Below are 18515 nucleotides of genomic sequence, written 5' to 3'. Positions count from 1 at the left end.
AAGTACAGATATTTTAAATCACAAAATATCATTTTACACTACAATACATCAAGTACAGATATTTTAAATCACAAAGTATCATGTTATAGTAGAAATCATAACAGTTAAAAATGTAATGAGAATAAAACATCGAACATATGTTTCATAGTAAAGTGCAATGTGAGAAAAAACTCAATAGTCATATTATTTTTTACATAGAGTAGAATGAGATAAATGAGACCTGTGACAATTATAATGAGATATTTTAAAGAGATAAAAGAGATTATATGATTAGAGACAGTGAGGGGAAATTGAGAGATGCCTTTGTATAAGAGATGGTGTTCATATTATGGTTATAGAAGGAAGAAGGACGGAGAGAAGGAGATTATAAGTAGAGTGTAGCTTAGGTGAGTAGGAAGGAAAGAAAAAGAGGTAGAGAAAAGGTCTGCAGAGGTGAAGTGGCTAAGGTACGTTAGTGGGAAAAACAAAAGAAAGGACTGGAGTAGGAGACTGCAGAAGGTTGTAATGTGTGATTTAGTTTGAACGGGGTGACAGAAGTATAATGAGTAAGTTCAGCCAAGACTGGCAAACAAGCAGGTCCAACATTTTGTAATGTATTTTTAAGGGGTATTTAAAGGTGGGTAGATTAGAAATAAATCTGATTAATACAAAAAGGTAAATCAAATCTCTTCTTTAACTTACTCATAAATAGCAGCAATGGTGACTCCTGCCAGTGTGGTTCTGCACCTTAGAACTAACAAAACATGAAGATCTGTACCTCAGGATGTTTAAAGAACTCGGATAAAAATGTAACAAGAAACAGAAAACAAAGTAACCATACACAATTTGTATAGCTCAATAATCCCTAAAACATATCAGCACACACCCTCCAAATTCTGTTTCTGAATTTTGAATAAAATGCATTCACTATGCAGTGACATGCAATAAATATTGCTGTTTTAATAGCATTACTCATGTTTTTCAGCAGTATAATTAATTAATATAGTTTGTTGATTTATTTATTTTGTAGGCCACTTGTAGACAGTATCCATGTACTGATTATTCATCAAACTATCCAGCAGATTATAAAGCATCAAGTAAAAAGTCAGATCAGAAAACCAAAGGCCAGCCCTGCAGCTTACTTGGTAATTAATGCCTGAAATATATTGTCAACTTACACAATACTTACACAACACTAAAACTGATGCATGAGCAAAAAGTGAAAGGTTGTTGACTGATGAGCCATCCATTCACAACAGAGTCCTAAATTTTACAGATCACCCCTTGTATTTGTAGTATGCATTCCATCCAGTTGTCACACTTCTTTGTTTACTTTATTTCATCATAGTTTAATCTGGATTGCTTATCGCCAACACAGTCCCAGATTTCAAAGGCCACTGGTTGTATTTGCAGCATTCATTCCATCCAGCTTCCTTGCTTGTTTACTTTATTTCATCATAGTTCAGTCTGGATTGCTTATCACCAACACAGTCCCAGATTTCAGAGACAACACCTTGTATCTATAGGATGCATTCTATCTAGCTGTCATGCTTATTTGTTTACTTTATTTCATCATAGTTTAGTCTGATTGCTTATCACTAAGTGTTTACTGCCACGTAGCCCTAGGATGACAAACATCAGGAGAATTGAAATCAGGAAGCTTTGTATTCATATTTGTAACTTCTTTTCAGGTCACTTGTGAAAAGGATTGCAACTTAAAATCACCAATGCTTGGGATGAGATATAGTGTCATTCACCTACCTCTTATAATTACAAATAGGACAGAGTGAAAATTCCTAGAGTATTGAACCTTGCTCTTTAATATTCTGCGTGTCTACACTGACAAGGTAAATGTGGAAATGGCCTGGTTCCAGAGCACAGAGGAATAACCTCCCAACTATGACCCAGGCAACCCATGTTTGATTTGTGGCACAGGCTCTGAAGGGGCCCAGAAGGGAGGGAGAGATGAGTTCAAGGGGTCACTGCCAGTCCCACCCATCCTAATGGAGGTAGACAGCTCAGCCCACCACATTAGAAACTTGTACTGGTGAGTGAGAGATCACTTGTAGAAGAGGTAAAGCAAGCTCATGTAAATACAAAAGAGAGCAAACTAATGAGTCTGGTAACTAGGCATGTGTGGAAGCATGCATGTCTCTCCTCAGGCAGGCAGTCACTGATAAGACAACAAGCTACTTACCAGAATGGGGTTAGACCAGAAAGCAGAGTGCAGCAGAATCAGCATGTGGCCCACTCCCTCACACCAGACGGTCACCTTCTAGGGTAACCAATGGGATAGTAAGATTCCCTGGATGAAAACAAATGGAATGTATGGCTTTCAACTAGGGATGCCTGCATGTTGCCCTTGGAAGGAAAGGAAAGGAAAGAACAAAGGATCTGATAGGCCAAAGAAAGGGAAGCAATATCATAGCAAGATTTTTACAAAAAAAAAAAAAAAGAAGGAAAGGAAACGTGAAACTGCTTGCTTGCTTTTCCTTCCTGCTTAAGTCATGTCTTACTTCTGGGCCATACATTATTTTAAACCTAAACTACATTACAAGCCTTACTAGTGTTCTTTTTTAACACCTTTTTGAAATTATCACTTAAGAGATAAGCAAGCATATATTAATAGAAGTGAAATTGAAAACAAACCATATTACCATTTTTTCCATTTACATACATTATACGTCACATATATTTCTCTATTAATATGTAGCATCAGTCCAGCATTAGATAAATTGATCAATGTTTGCTTTCCTTTAAACCTCACTCTTCTTTCTGAGTATTATTCTGCATATATTGTTCCCATAATTTCCATTTACTTCTATGTAACTTACTCCTTCCCTTTTCTAAATACTTCTCTTCCAGTTCTTTTGTATCTCTTACAATATTCAATACTTCAGATACAGTTATTTAAACTTTGAGTTCCATTTTACAGTGATTCCTTTTTAGCTGTCAACACAATTAAACTTAATAAAGCCGTACTATAGCTAGACAATTCAGATCCTTTGTACCAGCTCAAAAGAATCACTCCTTAGTTCCATCCATTTGCTCACCCAATATTTCTGACAAAAGTACTCCATAGGGAAGTTTTAAAATCTGCCAACTCATTACACTCCCAAAATATGTTTTCCCAGTTACCCATTTCTTCCCCATCATACCTCAGAAAAAGTTTGTGAAATCTGCTTAGAGTATAAAAATACAGATAAAAACACTTCCAAACAAACATTCTATACCTTCTGAGTTTTGTTGCATACTTCGGAGCCATACATATGTCCTCCCATTGTTCCTTTGCAATCAGATTTTTCAGTCTCTATTCCAATCTTTTCTAACTTCCTCTGACTGATTCTTATAGTTATCATGCAGTATTGTATATGCCCTACTAATTATCCCTTTTTATTAGAAGCTTCTGTTCTAGATTCAGCTGATAACTCTACCAGAGCAGGTCTTTCACTTTGACTCCCCTATCTCTTTCTCTCTGCCTGTACTCTGATATCACTCCCTGGTAGTGAAGGGAGTCTATAGCCTGCAGTCCAAATTTCTTCTTGGCCTTATCCCACCTTATTGCCTTTCACTCTGGTTATTTTCCCCCAATACCTTGGTTCCTTTGCCAGTTTTCATGAGTAAATTTCTGCCCATTCTTACCTGTTTTATGTACCCTTACTTGCAGTTGTTCCTACTGGCAAAACCTCCTTTCTCCATTCTCATGTTGGCTTAGTTCTCAGAATATTTTCTGCTATTTTATGAATATGACATTCTGTGTGGTTGCTATTATTCTCCTTAAGGATCTGCATCCAAAATCCTACTCTCTCCTTAATAATTCAACTTTCTCCCTTTTTCAGCATCATTCATTTCCACTTTGAATTATAACATTCTGCTTGATAACATTCTGCTTGTTTTATGTATATGAGCCTTAACTGTGTAAAGTACTCCTTCAAATCATATAATCCTAAACCACCTTGTTCTACTAGAATAATCAGCTTATCCCATTTAACTTTTGCCATCTTCTTCTCCGAGATAAATTCCTTCAACACTTTATTATCATCCACAACTTCTCCTCTTGTTGATAAAAATATGCCTGACCTATATAGAAAACTTAAGGGACTAAAAACATTTTCACTGTTTATATCTCACTATGCATATCCATAAAAAACAGCTTACAGTTTCTTGGCTTTTGTACTATTTTTTTCTTAGTCTCTTCACACAGATCCTTAGCTGTCATAACAGAAACATTTTTAATCCATACACTTAAATACTTCAACTTATTGTGTTCCCATAAATATGGGTGTTGCTGAATCAATTCATGTCTGGGATGTTCCACAGCAGTGAAATGCTCTTTCTTGGATTTATCAGGTACAAAACAATATCAAATGCAAATAAAGTCAACTTTTCTTGATTACCATACCAATATATCTTTGAATTTCTGAATCCTTTATTTTCTTTGCCAATGATTCTAATTATAAAGCAAATAACAAAGAGAAAGTGGACAACAACCCTATCTGGTTTCTCAAGCCAAGCAAAACTTATCAGAGAGGAATTTTTCCACTTTAATTCTTGTCTCCAATCCTTCATTTATCCTCCTAAATAACCTTATTATTGTATCAGGGAATACAATGCTTCCACTGCTGTACTCATAAAATTTCACCTTACTCTGTGGAATGCTTTCTCTCTGCATCAAGACCAACCAACAGTGGTATTTTCTTATATTCTATTTCCCCTCTAATTTATCACTGTTCTATTGATATTGGCAAATGTTTGCCCCATTACAAAACCACAATGAATCATATCTATCAATTTTGGCAACACGTTTACCATTGTTTTGGCTAGTATAGACATAAATACATTATAATCATGGCTTAAAATTGAAATGGGTCCATATGAAGAGGTGCCTGATAGGTCTTTACCATCTTTATGTAATACAGCCATCACAGCTTTCATCCAAGATGTTGCTGCTTCCCCTCTTTTTAAAAAGCTGTTAAGTAAGATCCCTCAGATCTTCATCACTTTCTTCCCTACTAACCTCCAAACTTCCACAGCAATACCATCTGTTCCTGAAGACTTTCCTGCAGACTGATTATATATCTTGATGTTAGTTGTTGAGCCTCATCTACTTCTAACATTAGCATAATTAAGTCTTGCATAAATATTTCCATTTGTGCACGTTCTTGATTTTCACATTTCTCTGGTTTATACAAATGTTCATAAAATTTATGAAATATATGTAGTACCTCTACAGGATCTCTGGTCATTTTTGTTGTAATAGGCTCCCTAGGTTTGGTGACAACCCTTTCTACTTTTTGTTGTAAAGGTCATTGTGCTAAAGGTTTTTCTTCTATGGTGTTATCAAAAAATAGTTGCTTAAGAACATCCTTTCTAAACTTATGCATATTATCTAAATATGCCCTTATTTTCTGTTTGACAATCTCCTGTTGCACATCTTCTTGCAACTGAGATTCCCCTTATTCTGTAATACAATAACTTTTTCAGCCTCTCTAAATAATTCCTATTATTTCTTAACCATATTTTTCTCTTTTATTTCTACCTTATTTTAAACTGCATTTCCATTTTATCCCATTCACTAGCTATAACTTCTGAAGAAAAATTTCTCTTCTATAATAACTACAAATTACACATTATTTTATCTTAGTATTGGTGCATGCTCTGAAATAGTTATTGTCTGTATGGCAAAGTTTCAATTAAATGCACATGTTCCTGTGAAACATAATTTCTATCCAGTCTCAGTTACTGTACCTTTGGGAATAGAATCTAAATTCTGTCTGAGTTCCGGCTACTGAATTAATGTCTTCTATGCCAAATATTTTCATAACTTTCTTCAGAAATCTACCCTATCATTATATATTTTTTTACTCAATTTTTTATTTTGAAGATTTAGTATAATTATGTTTGTTTATATTAAATAAAATACTTAACTATGTACAATATTTACATTTAGTCTGTCAAGTAGATTAAGATAACAACTGATCCAAATATAAACAGTAATACTGGTACATTGTATGTATATTATCAGGGAGAGTCTGATTCCAATTGCAAGGTGTCAATCAAAGTCAAAACGTTTCTCCATGGATTATTAGCTAATGGCTTAGGATGGATTCTTAATTCTTTAGTTTTGATCTACATTATTACAGACTTCTTAAGTAGGCATAGAAATTCCTCCATAGTAGGCACTGAGCTGGATTTCCATTTTCTGGTTATACATTTTCTAGCTATTGCTAGTAGTGTCCATAGTAAATACAAGTCCATTTTCTTCAAGTGGGGATTTTTAATTACATTTAATAAAATTAAAGATTTTGTCAGTACAAATGTATCTGTATATATCGCTTGTAAAAAAATATTAATCTCATTCCAATATGTTTTAATACTGGTACAATCATAAAAAACATGAGACCAGTCTGCATTAGTTGATGTTTGGCATCTCCAACATATATTACTAGATGAGCTTATTTTTGCAATTTTCTCAGGATTTAAAAAGGATCTATGTAGATATTTCCAATGGAATATTCCCCAATATTGTAAATGTGATGTTAGTTTAACTGACAGTAAAATATTTGCCTTATCTTGTATTGATAGATGAGTCTGTATACCTTTATTTAAATATTGCCAATAAGATGCTTTAGGAGATGTTTTATAATGAATTAATACATTATATAAGTATGATAACTCATTCTTTTTATTAGTACTGTTGTAAATAATTTCAAACAGCCAAATTATGAATTTTGGGGTACTCTCAAAAGATGAATTATTTACAGTTCTACACAGATCCTTAGTATATGTTAAACCACTCTGCAATATTAACCACTCATTAGAAGTTAATCCATAAGCTGACAATAAATGTGCTTCCAAAACCTGCTGATTTTTTATACATTGAAACCAACACATTAAGTTACTATTTCCCCATGAAGTAAATATCTTTCTGTGTAACTTATCAGGGAAATTCCTTGTAATACTGAATGGAGCCAACAATTCAAACCAAAGTTTTATGTCCATGTTCGTATTAAAAAATGTCCTAAAGACATCAAAAATAGGGTTTATCAGATTTAATTTGGTTGGTTTTGCTGTTATATTGCATATTTATACTCAAACAGTACCATATTCTATTATCTTTATCTGTAAAACTATAAGATTTGTTTCTTGTTATATTTTCCCTTCTAAGTCCCCCTATATTTTCCCTTCTAGTTCCCCTAATACATTTTCACTGTTACAAATCAAGTTCCAGTCCTCACCTATAAGTAATATTCCATGCAGAAAGCTGGTTATTTCTCTCAAAATGTTTTTAAGCTCTGGAATAGCACTTTTTGGTGGAATATAAATACATGCTAGCATAATCCTCCTCATTTGCCAATAACCCCTTACTACAAGTCTACCATTATTGCCTTTTTTCCTCTTCTATCACTATTGGAGACCCTCTTACAATCAGTATTATTATTACTCCCAGTTTCCCTTGTCCCTGAATTTCTTCTGAATAGTCATCCTGCAATCCTTTCTTTGATAAATTCATATACTCATTTCTTTCCAAATGTGTTTCCTGCAGCTTTGTTATTTGCACTATACATTTCTTTATATAATTCAATACTCTTTCATTTTTGTCTATACCCATGAGGCCATTTATATTCCAAGATAATATAACCATTATGATAAAGTGATACTGTTCCCACCTAATATAAAATGATACTTTTTTGAATGTATATTTCCAGCTTTTAACTTGCATACACAGCAATGTTTAGCAGGCTGATCTTTTATACAGCTGTTTCTTTTCATCTTCATTTCAACCTATGTCATATTTTAAGACAATTTGTTTTAATGAAAACTCTCAAACAAAAACATAAAGACATTTTCTAAATACCCCATCCACTAGTAACTTAGAACTAAGGCACAAAGCTATATACATCTTCAAAAAATAAAGTTTAACTCTCCAAGATAGGAACAATAGTCCTAAATTGACAGCTGCATTCACAGACATTACCTTACCTAAAGCACATGTAACAGCCTGCTCTCCTCCTTAAACTGATTGCTGTCTAATCGTTTTATCTCCATTACCTCCCACATGGGAAAAACAGCTTGTATGCTTTCAGAAAACATTAACTTTTAGCCCTAAGAAAAAGTGCACTGGCAATCTTTAAATAAAACTAAATTGTAGACTGTTCTTTTAAATGTATTTAAGTAATAAGGCTGCTAGGATGACTATAATCCCTTAATCACTTCTCATAATTTGAAACTTTATTTTTTTCACTGAACTTCTTACCATTGTATCTTTAAATGTTTCAATTCTATCAGTAAAAAATGCTCGGAACTCTCAAGAATAATTGTTTGCAGACAGTTCATCTGCATGAAAGAATATGTGTGTGTGTGCGTGTGTGTGTGTGTAATGCTGGTAATCAAATCCTGGCCCATTCTGTAGCATTCTAAGAATATCAAGGATGCTGTCATCAAATTTACTCTACTACACCAAGACTTACTCTCCTGTTTAGAATGTGATAAAGACTTAAGATTCACATGCTTTTAATATGCCAAAGAAGATAACTCATTGGTGTATGCAATACACTTTTGTGATGAATGTACATTAATGCCGAATGTAGTATAGATGCCCTTTGCTACAATGTTTAAAAAAATAAAGAGGTTTAAGAAATATAACTTGCCATCTCAAAGAGTGTCTTTCAGATGATAACATGCACAAGACATTTGTAGATTGGTAATGATTGCATCATCCTTATCTATTGTATAAAGGGAGTTGTGCAGAAAGAAAGTCACTGCATGTTCAGTTACTCACTAGGTTTAATGAATATGTTTACTACGACATCACAAAAAAGGAACTAATCAGCTTTCACATTGTGCCTGAGATAAAGGACAATCTGACAATTTGTATTCCTTAATTATCATCTACAGTAAAGGTACTTTCTAGCATGTTAATAACTTTTGAACTCTGAGTACAATATTTCCACTCTACTTCTAGAATCTTTACTGATGTAAAAGCATACCACTGTCTCTGTAATGACCTTACCTTCAGGCTCCAGTTAAAAGTTTGAGGACTGTAACTGCAATACTTGAAGCAGTGGCAATGTAAATGTAAGCAAAGGCATGAGCCCTTTCTTTCATGGGTCTTCCTCCAGACCTTTTTGTATAAATGCTTTTTTCCATAATACCCATCACCTCATTATAACAAAAATCATCATAGCCTTATTACCGTTTCTTTTTTTTCAACAACTGTGTCGTATTGTATCAGGTTATCACAATTATTTATTAAAATAGCCATCTAGTGTTTCTCACTATCCTAATTCATATTTGTTTGGAAAATCTTTGACAGAGCACCTGTTCAAATTAATTGACTACTGTGTCATTACATTACTGCTATACAAAGAAATAAAAAATGGCAATAGAACTACTTAAAGAAATGAGGAAACTAACATTTGAACATGCCTTACCATCTCATGGTTTTCTACATGTTTTCTCCCACTCCCTTACAATTACTGTATCCTATGAATCACTTAATTAACCCCATACTAAACAAATATTGTAACCTTTACAATGCAAACAGCAGTGGCATTTGCAGACCCAATATACAGGTTTAATTACTGCAGAAGTTAAAGTCCATAACCTTTATATCTCATTGTTTCCACATCTGAAAAAGGAATGTTTTACATGGAGAGGGCCAGATCCATTCTGTTTTGCTGTGTGTCCATTATGTTTTCACATATTCATAACCAAACAAATCTTTTTCTGTTTCCTTTTATTGAAAACAGCATGGTCTTGGAATTTTCTTTCTTCCAAGACTATTTATATTTTTCTCAGTTAACTATTTTTTTAATAAACAGTTTACATCAATTGCATCCCCAATTCATTTAAAAGAGTTCCCTTCCAAATATGAGCTGGCATCTGAAATTCATTCAACATCATTAATACTTTCTCTTTATTTTCCTTACTTCATTCTAGCTTTCCAAATAGTTCATTTTTATTGATTATCATGTTCTTACCTTAATAGTTGCACCAGTTTCTTCTTATAATAAATCCCAATTTCAATTTTAAAAAAATCTCAGTCTAAGAAGTTTATCTCTTAACTATACCCATCTTAAATTTTCCTTCTGATAATTATTTTCACATACATCTCTGCTTACCATTTTTTCTCATTCCTTTCTCTATGCTCACCAGTTTGCTATATTAAAGATTCTTGTAACTTCCACCAATGATTCTGGAAACCATAAGCGACCATATTGACATGGAAAGTAAAGGTAATCCTCTTGACTGGATTAAGCTTGCCTTATAATGGCCTGAAATATAAAATGCAAAGTTTAATTTCTTCCTGACTTGATAAAATATTTTTATATTTCATTAAATACTGCAGATATAAATATGTTCAAAATGTCAGCTATTTTTGTTAAACTTGTCTCATCTCCTCTCTTCTGCTTCCTTTGTTTTATTGTCCAATAATAAAAATCTGTGTTCTCTTTCCCAAACCTTCCAGTAGTGTAGCATATAATATATTGTGTCTTTCAGTATTCCATAAGGCTAATAATGTGTGAAGTATGTCACAAAATGTTGTCTTAGTCTTTATTTGATGAAATATGATAACTAATCAAATGGTTGTTCATTTACTGGCTTTTGAGTGCCTGTTTGCGGTATATGTCTCTTCAACACTATGTGGCAAAAGCCTCAGCAACAGTATGGCAAACCCTTTTCTTGGTCATCTCTTAATTCTTTTAAGCCCCTCTGGTCATTCAGCTTTGAATTCTATAACCACAGCACCCTGCATTTCTCTTCTCCTAGCAGAAAAAGCAACATTTATGTAAAAGAACAAAACTGCAAAACCATTCTGTACTTTTTCTATGTACATAAATATTTTGCCCTACTGCACCATCATTTTAATGTCTTACCTCACTAAACAAATACTTCAGTACATTGATCCTCAGTTACAGGTCTTGTTCTTAAATAGTGAGCCACTGAGAACTATACTAGATGTTTTTTTTTTCTCCTTTTCCCCAAAAACTCTCAATTTTCTTTCTCTTTCATGCCCTGACTCAGAACATAACACATTTTCATTCCTTTAAAGTCATATAGCTTTGCAAAAGTATATTGCCCTTAATCCTCTTCTTCAGCGATTTATCTTTAATTGCCCTTCCCTTATACATTTTGTACTGTCTCCTGAATTAAATGCTCTTATATATCATACCATCACTTTATCTATATGAGTTTAAATCATCACAAACCTGACACCACTTAAAAAAACATAATTCGAAAAACGTTATAACAAAATTTGCTGCAAATTTTCTTACTGTTCCCACCACTGCCAAGTTCTCAGACTACTAAACTGGAATAAAGTGCACCACATCCTTCACCAATCCCAGCTTCCAGTAGTCCCCAATTTAATATACAACCTGGACAAATGTCCAGCCCTTAAATTTTTAATCCAGTACTATAACCCAAGCAGAAATATATATATGCTCTGAAGACAAATCTCAATGTATCAAAAATGACTCTCTAAATATGCCACTAGCACTTATGTCTCCAAAATCTGGAACTCCACCACCCCCCTTAAGCAAACTAAACATCTACAAACTTTTAAAGCATATTGCAAACAGCAGCTAAGACAATCCTGGATCTGCCAATGTTCATCCCTAGGATAAAATGCGCATATACTCTCAAACAAATGCTTGTATGCACCATGAAAAGCTAAAATGCAAATGCATTTTTGCAGATGTATAATGATGATGTGAATTATGTATGCAAAGACTTACATGTTATGTTTTATTCATCTATGTAGCCTGCATACTCTTACAATATGTACTACTACTGTTATTTGCCATGTAAAGTTTGTATAATATTATATATTATTAAAGTTGTCACATGGAACTTTTCTCCCAGGGTCTCCTTTGAAAAGGGTCTCTCCTGCCCAATCAGACAATCACAGTTAACAAATGCAAAATAAAATAAAATAAATAAATCACTCAGACCTCAGTTTCTGCAAACGTCTGAATTTACTAGTCATCATAGGCTGTACAGTAGAGAAAAAGCAGTTATGTCTTACCATATAGTTCCAGCTGTGTTGTTGATCTTCGTTCACTCATTACTGATGGGTTATCGGTTCCATCCTCGGAACCGAGCTGGCCAAATATCAAGCTCACATCAGCCAAAAACTCTCGAGCCAAGGTCCTACCCAGAATGCTCTGCTCCTTGTTACTTCAGATCTCGTTTGCCACATTGCTGTACAGCCGTGTCAAGCAACTCTCTTCAGCTGTCTAATTTTTTGAAAGTTTTATATATCGTTTCTACTTTAAAGTTTTTCAGATAGTTTCTGGTATTATTCTCCTACTCTATCGTATCCTTAAGTCTCTCTCCCTTTAGTTTATTTCTCTACATTACCCTTTTCTTACCTTTGAGGTAATTCTTCATTACCATCATTGGTAATCCTTCTTCCTTCTCTCTTCTTACCCTTTTGGGAAGCCTTTCCTCTTATGTTTGGTACTGTTCTTCTTCTCCACATCATTATGTCGGATAAGAAAAGTAGTGTTGATTTTAAGCAGTGTAAAGATTGCAGCCATAAGTTACTGCTTTCCGATGGCCATGACTTATGTGTCTATTGTTTGAATGTCTCCCACCTTACTGTGGATCACCCGTGTGGGATTTGCAGTAATTTTTTGACCAGGACTCTTAACGAGAGAAAGCACAAATTAATCTTGAAAGGTCTTCTCAAATCTCTTTTCTGTGAGGCTATTTCTGGGTCAGAGGGCTTACCCACTCCCGCTAAACCCCGTAAAAGGCTTTTTTCCTCTTCCTTATCGAGATCGCTCACTTCATCTCCCTTTGGAGATTGTAAGGAGTCGACTCATAAGAAGGTGAAAATGACTACTACTTCAGCTTTGACACCTGTGACCCTGTCGGCTCCAGGCTCGGCACCACCCCAGTTAATTCTTGCTCCAGCCATGTCCTCCTTATTGACACTGGCACCGGAGTTCCTGGTGCAGACAAATATGGCTCCGACAGTTCCATCACAGCCCTTATTGGCACCGTCCATGCAGGTATGGCCCCCTTTGGCACCGTTGGTACAATCCCCTTCTGCCCCAAGTATGACGTTACTGTCCTTCACGGTGCAGACACTTTCAGCACTGACATGTTCTTTGGTGCAGTCCTTTTTGGTACCATCATTGTTACCAGTCCAGACACTTACCTCAACAGCACCATACCTATCGATGCAGACACTTGCTTTTACGGTGCAGATATCTTCAACTTCTATGGCGCTGACGTCATCGGCGCACACTACTTACACACCATTCTCTTCAGTGCAGATGTCCTCGGTTCTGGGCTCTGCACCTCTCAAACTAGCAAGGACCAAGTACTCTCCTTCCTTGGATCCATTTGTTGGTAGCCAATATAGTCCTTTTCTAGAAAAGCTAGAATCGCCCTCAGGTTTCTCTAGGAGGTCGACCAGGAGCCTCTCTGAGCAAGACATGTTGCGGCTTGTTAACCAATTGCTTGTGGCCAGAGGTCTCTCTCAACCGCTGAAATCCACATTCCCTCCTTCAGGTGAATGTATATTTCCTCAAACTCCAGCATACACTCCTTCTTCGACTTCCACCCAAGTATCAAAGCCCATTACTTCCGCAGTAGCTTCCCTTCCTCAGACTCCAATAGTGGCTCTTACTTTGGAACCGGAGTCATCCTTGTGGCCCTCGGTGCACTGGGCATCAGGCCTTTCTCAGGCCAGTGGCTGTGCTGTGGGAGAGGGCATTCTAGGTTCCACACTGATTTTTTTCTATGGCACCCTCCAGGAATCCTCCCTCTCTCATGCTTCACAATCCTCTTGAGACTCCTGGTCTAGGGTTTGGCTCATCAGGGTGGGGTGTGACCCTGGTTTTGAGGTTGTCATGCTCAGTTCCGGGGTCCCATCCCTCTATGGGCAGGCCGGCTGGCCTTCCAGGCCATGGAGAGGGTGCTTGCCTCCTCTGGCAAACCCCACGTCAGAATCTTCTTCCCACTCTGTGCCGTAACTCTCACAAGTCACAACTGCCAGACAATGGGCATAAGGGCCTCAGGTTTCTCCTCCTCAAGAAACCCACTTTTGCAGTCTTCCCCAGAACCTCCCACTGAGGAAGTACTCCACAAAGCATCATGCAAGAGGAAGCACATGGACTCCACTGAGGAGTGGTTGACTGAAGATACGAACTTTGATGACGGGGATGGGTCCCCATGGTCACCCTCTGATGAGGTGTCCTTTGGTGACATCCTTGAGATCCTTAGGCAGAGGGGTGACTGGAAGTTCTCTAATCCTTCCTCTGAGGAATCCGTTTTCCTGTAGGCCTTTCGTGCCTGGCACCTACCTCCTGGGTTACCCCGCCGGCCAATGAGCTCATCCAGCTCATCATCTAGCCCGCATGGAAGGCTCCTGACACCATGGAAGTGATATCACAGAGGCCTGATAAAAATCTTATCTCCCCCAACTCAGCATTCCCATTGGTCACAAGGTCTTCCAATAGATGCCATGGTGGTGGCAGCTGCAACTAAGAAGGATTTGGCAGAGGAGAGCCAAACTGTCCATCCACCCAACAAGGAGTCCCAGGTGATAGACATACTAGAGAAGCATGTGTTTGCTTCATCGACCTTCGCAGTAAGGTCGTTGAACTATTTGGCACACTTTACAAGGCTCCAGAGGGATCTTATCAACCAACTCTCTGAAACCTTAGCAGGAGCTGTTTCTGGCAAGGTCCGTGACAATGTAGCTTCTCAGGCAGCCACCCTAGAGTCCATTTCCAATTCTTCCATGTGTCTTATTTCTCACACAATGGAAGGAGCGGCTAGAGCGGTAGGCACGGGTATAGTCACCAGACAACATGCCTGGATGCACCTTTGCAGACTCCTTTAAGGCTTCCTTCATGAACATCCCCATCGAAGCCATTTCTTTGTTTGGCCCTAAAGTGAAAGATATGCTGGCAAGGTGCGAACAAGATGGCAAGACCCTCTCTGCCATTGGTGTCAGACACCCCACTCCTCAACGATTCTACTCCAGAAATCAGAGGAGAGAGAAGCTGTGGCACAAGAAATCACAGGGCTCTTTCCATGAGGCACGTGCAGAGTTCTCCCCTAGAGGCAGAGGGGGGAACTCCAATGGAAGACACCCCTTTCGGGGCAGAGGAGGCCCACAAAACCGGGGTTCCAGAGATTCTTTCTCTGGCCAACCCTATCAGTGCTCCTGAAGCATTGCCCAATTGCTCACCTCTGGAAACGGTCGGGGTTGTTTTTCCTTGTATCCCGCTGCCTGGCAAAACATAACCACTGATTCTTGGGTACAACGAATAATATCCAGAGGCTATCACATCCCCTTCCATCTTTGCCCAATCTCATCCAGAGTATTACCTGACATTCCACCCAGTCAAAGGGAAGCAGCAGCACATGAAATTCAAAAGCTGCTACAAAAAAGTCATCCAGACAGTCCCCCAGACCAGATAGGATCCATTTTTTACTCAAGGTTCTTTTTTGTGCCAAAAAAGACAGGGGACTGAAGACCAATTCTGGATCTCAGCACACTGAACAAATTTGTAAAAACAGAGAAATTCCAGATGGTCATGGTTCAGTCTATCCTTCCTCTCCTGGAAGAAGATGATTGGATGTGCTCTGTAGATTTTCAAGATGCGTATTACCACATAAAAATGGACAAATGCTCAAGAAGATACCTCTGCTTCTACATAGGAGCCAGTCACTACCAATTTCGAGCTCTGCCCCCAAAGTGTTCACCAAATGCATGGCAGTGGTTATTGCTCACTTGCAACTTCAAGGATTCCAGGAGTTTCCATAACTATACAACTGGCTCCTCACCACTCCCACCAAGTGTCTACTGGAAGAAGCCCTACACTACACTCTCCTCACAGCACAACACCTGGGAATCACTATAAACTGGGAGAAGTCCAAAACAACCCCAGCTCAGTCTTTGGAATTCATAGGGGTACTGTTGGACATGAGAAATTGCACAGCATCTCTTCCGGACCACAGGCTTCAAAGAATAAGGCAACAGGTTCAACTGCTGCTCTGTCACCACAAATCTCCCACTCGATCTATACTCCAACTCCTGGGGTCAATGGCAGCCTTGTTCACCATTGTTCCTCTAGCCAAATTCCACATGAGGCTCCTTCAGTAGTTACTTCTCACTCAGTGGTACCCTCTACAACATCCTTTGTCTTTTCAGATAAGTGTAACTCAGAGATGCAAGCAAGATTTACTCTGGTGGACATCTCAAAATCCCCAACAATGGTCTCGCCCCTTCAGTCCCCATCAGCCGAAAGCCCCAGTGACCATGGACACCTCCCTAATGGGGTGGGGGGCTGTGTCAGGGAAACTCAGTCCAAGGCACCTGGTTGGAGACAGAGGCCCTTTTGCATATCAATGTCCTGGAACTGAGGGAGGTGCTACTAGTGCTGCAAGCATTTAATTCCATCCTTCTGTCAGGTATTATTGCAATCCAATCAGACAACATGTCAGTGGTTTGGTACATCAACAAGCAAGGGGGCACCACGTCTTACCTGTTATGCCAAGAGGCCTTGAGAATATGGCAATGGGCGATAGCTTCCAACTGCTTTCTAACTGCAATGCACATTCCCGGCAGTTCCCATGATAGCGGCAATAATCTTCAACCACTGGGGCCAGCCTTGCTGCAACCTATTTGCCTCCCCAACCAATTACAAGTGCAGCAACTATTTTGCCCTGATCCCCCCCTCGAGGATAGTCACTGAGAGACACTCTAATCCATGCTTGGCCCTCAGGTCTACTATATGCTTATCCTCCTCTTTCCCTCATCTCCCAATTTCTGAAGAAAGCACAACAGTTGAAAAGCAAAGTGATCCTCATTGCTCGATATTGACCTCGACAAGTCTGGTTCCCCTTCCTCTGTCCTCATCTACTAGATCAACCGTGGATCCTAAATCCATCCCCAATGTTGATCTCCCATCTGCAGGGTCTGACTTACCCCAATCTAACAACCGTGAAGCTGACAGCGTGGTTTTTCTACTTCAAATGATTGACAGGCAGGAAAGCCTCTCATCCCCTCTGTGCAATATTCTTATTGCATTTCATAAATCGTCCACCAGACTAATCTATCTCAATAAATGGAAAAGGTTTTCTCTATGGGCAGTGAATAAACAATTAGACCCCTTGTCAGACCCAGTTTTGGTGGTTTTGGATTACTTATCACATTATGTTATTTATTTATTTATTTATTTATTTATTTACCAGGAAATTCCAACTGAACAAGTAAAACCAGCTGCAAAACACGAACTCAAAAGAGAAAACTTGTAGAGAAAACCAGTTTAATAAAAAGCAAAGCTTTCGGGCGTAACCCTTCTTCAATACTAATACATTCAAACACTAAACTCTAGAAGCTTAAATACAGGTCTAGAATCACATGACCAGCAGCCAAATGAAATCATGTGACAGGAAACAAATTATAAATTAAAGACATATACATATAAATATATTAAAAGATGTGTAGATACACAGTATAAAATATTTACTTTACAATATTACGTAACTAACAGGTTTTAAACTGACAGTGCTATTTAAACCAGGATGAGTGTCAGCAGCTAATCTCAATATCCATTCAAATTCTTTGAGCTCAAGGCGGTTGTTGACATCACCACCTCTTTCATTTGGACATAGAGCATCAATCACTCTAAACTTAAATGTATGTGTTTCACCACAAGTTTTAATATGTTTACATAGTGCATTATTGTCACAATTTCTCCTAATTTCAGAATTATGGTCTATAACACGTTCCTTAAGCTTACGTATTGTTTTTCCCACGTAAAATGAACTGCATGAAATGCAGGTAGCCAAATAAACCACAAAGGTGGTATTACAAGTAGCTGTAATTTTAAAATTAAATACTTGTCCATTGGCAGGATGAGTGAAAATATCACTACCGTTCCCTAAGATGTAAGCACAGGCAACACAGTTAAAACATGGAAAAGTACCAGTTTTAGCAGCCAATTGTGTATAACAGGGTCTATAAAAATCTTTATAACAGAGTAAACTTTTAATTGTCCTCATATTTTTATATGTAAAATGTGGCTTGGTGCCCAATATAGTTTTTAGTTCATCCAATGCCATCAGAAAGGGCTAGTTCCTGTAAATAATTTGTCTAATTGAACTTGACCTATCATTAAAAGTTGTGACGTACCTTATTTCATGTTGAGTAATGGTGTTATTACACTGACTATCTGTGAGGCTTGACCTATCTTCCAAAAAAGTTGGTATAAGTGATGTCTGCCTAGCTTCCATTACATCAGATTTAAGCTTGGATAATAAATTCATATCATATCCACTAGAAAAAAAGTCCTCTACCATATTATCAACTTGTGAAGCAAATGTAGTATTATCAGTAGTTAGTCTACTTGCTCTAATAAATTGTGATTTTGCTACACCTTTAAAGACATGTGGCGCATGCATACTACTGTGATGCGTATATCTTCCATTACTAACATCCTTTCTATAAATACAAGTGTTTAATATGCCATCATTCAATTGCAGTTTGACATCTAAAAAACATA

The 18515-nt window shown here is 37.4% G+C and overlaps 1 protein-coding gene across 1 annotated transcript in view; it reads right to left on the bottom strand.

Moving 5' to 3' along the window:
* LOC122810356 (putative sodium-coupled neutral amino acid transporter 8) overlaps positions 1–18515 on the bottom strand; it is a 755867-nt gene that overhangs the window by 723289 nt on the left and 14063 nt on the right. Inside the window, exon 2 of the mRNA XM_044081937.1 lies at positions 10104–10256. Within this exon, the coding sequence (XP_043937872.1) occupies positions 10104–10116 (13 nt within the window). The 5' untranslated portion in view covers positions 10117–10256. The remainder of the gene's footprint in view (positions 1–10103; positions 10257–18515) is intronic.

The sequence above is a fragment of the Protopterus annectens genome, chromosome 8.part1 (genome assembly GCF_019279795.1).
Source record: "Protopterus annectens isolate FY-2018-M chromosome 8.part1, PAN1.0, whole genome shotgun sequence".
Lineage (NCBI taxonomy): Eukaryota > Metazoa > Chordata > Ceratodontiformes > Protopteridae > Protopterus > Protopterus annectens.
Note: the sequence above shows the minus strand (reverse complement) of the source record. Positions and strands in the feature narration are given on the sequence as shown.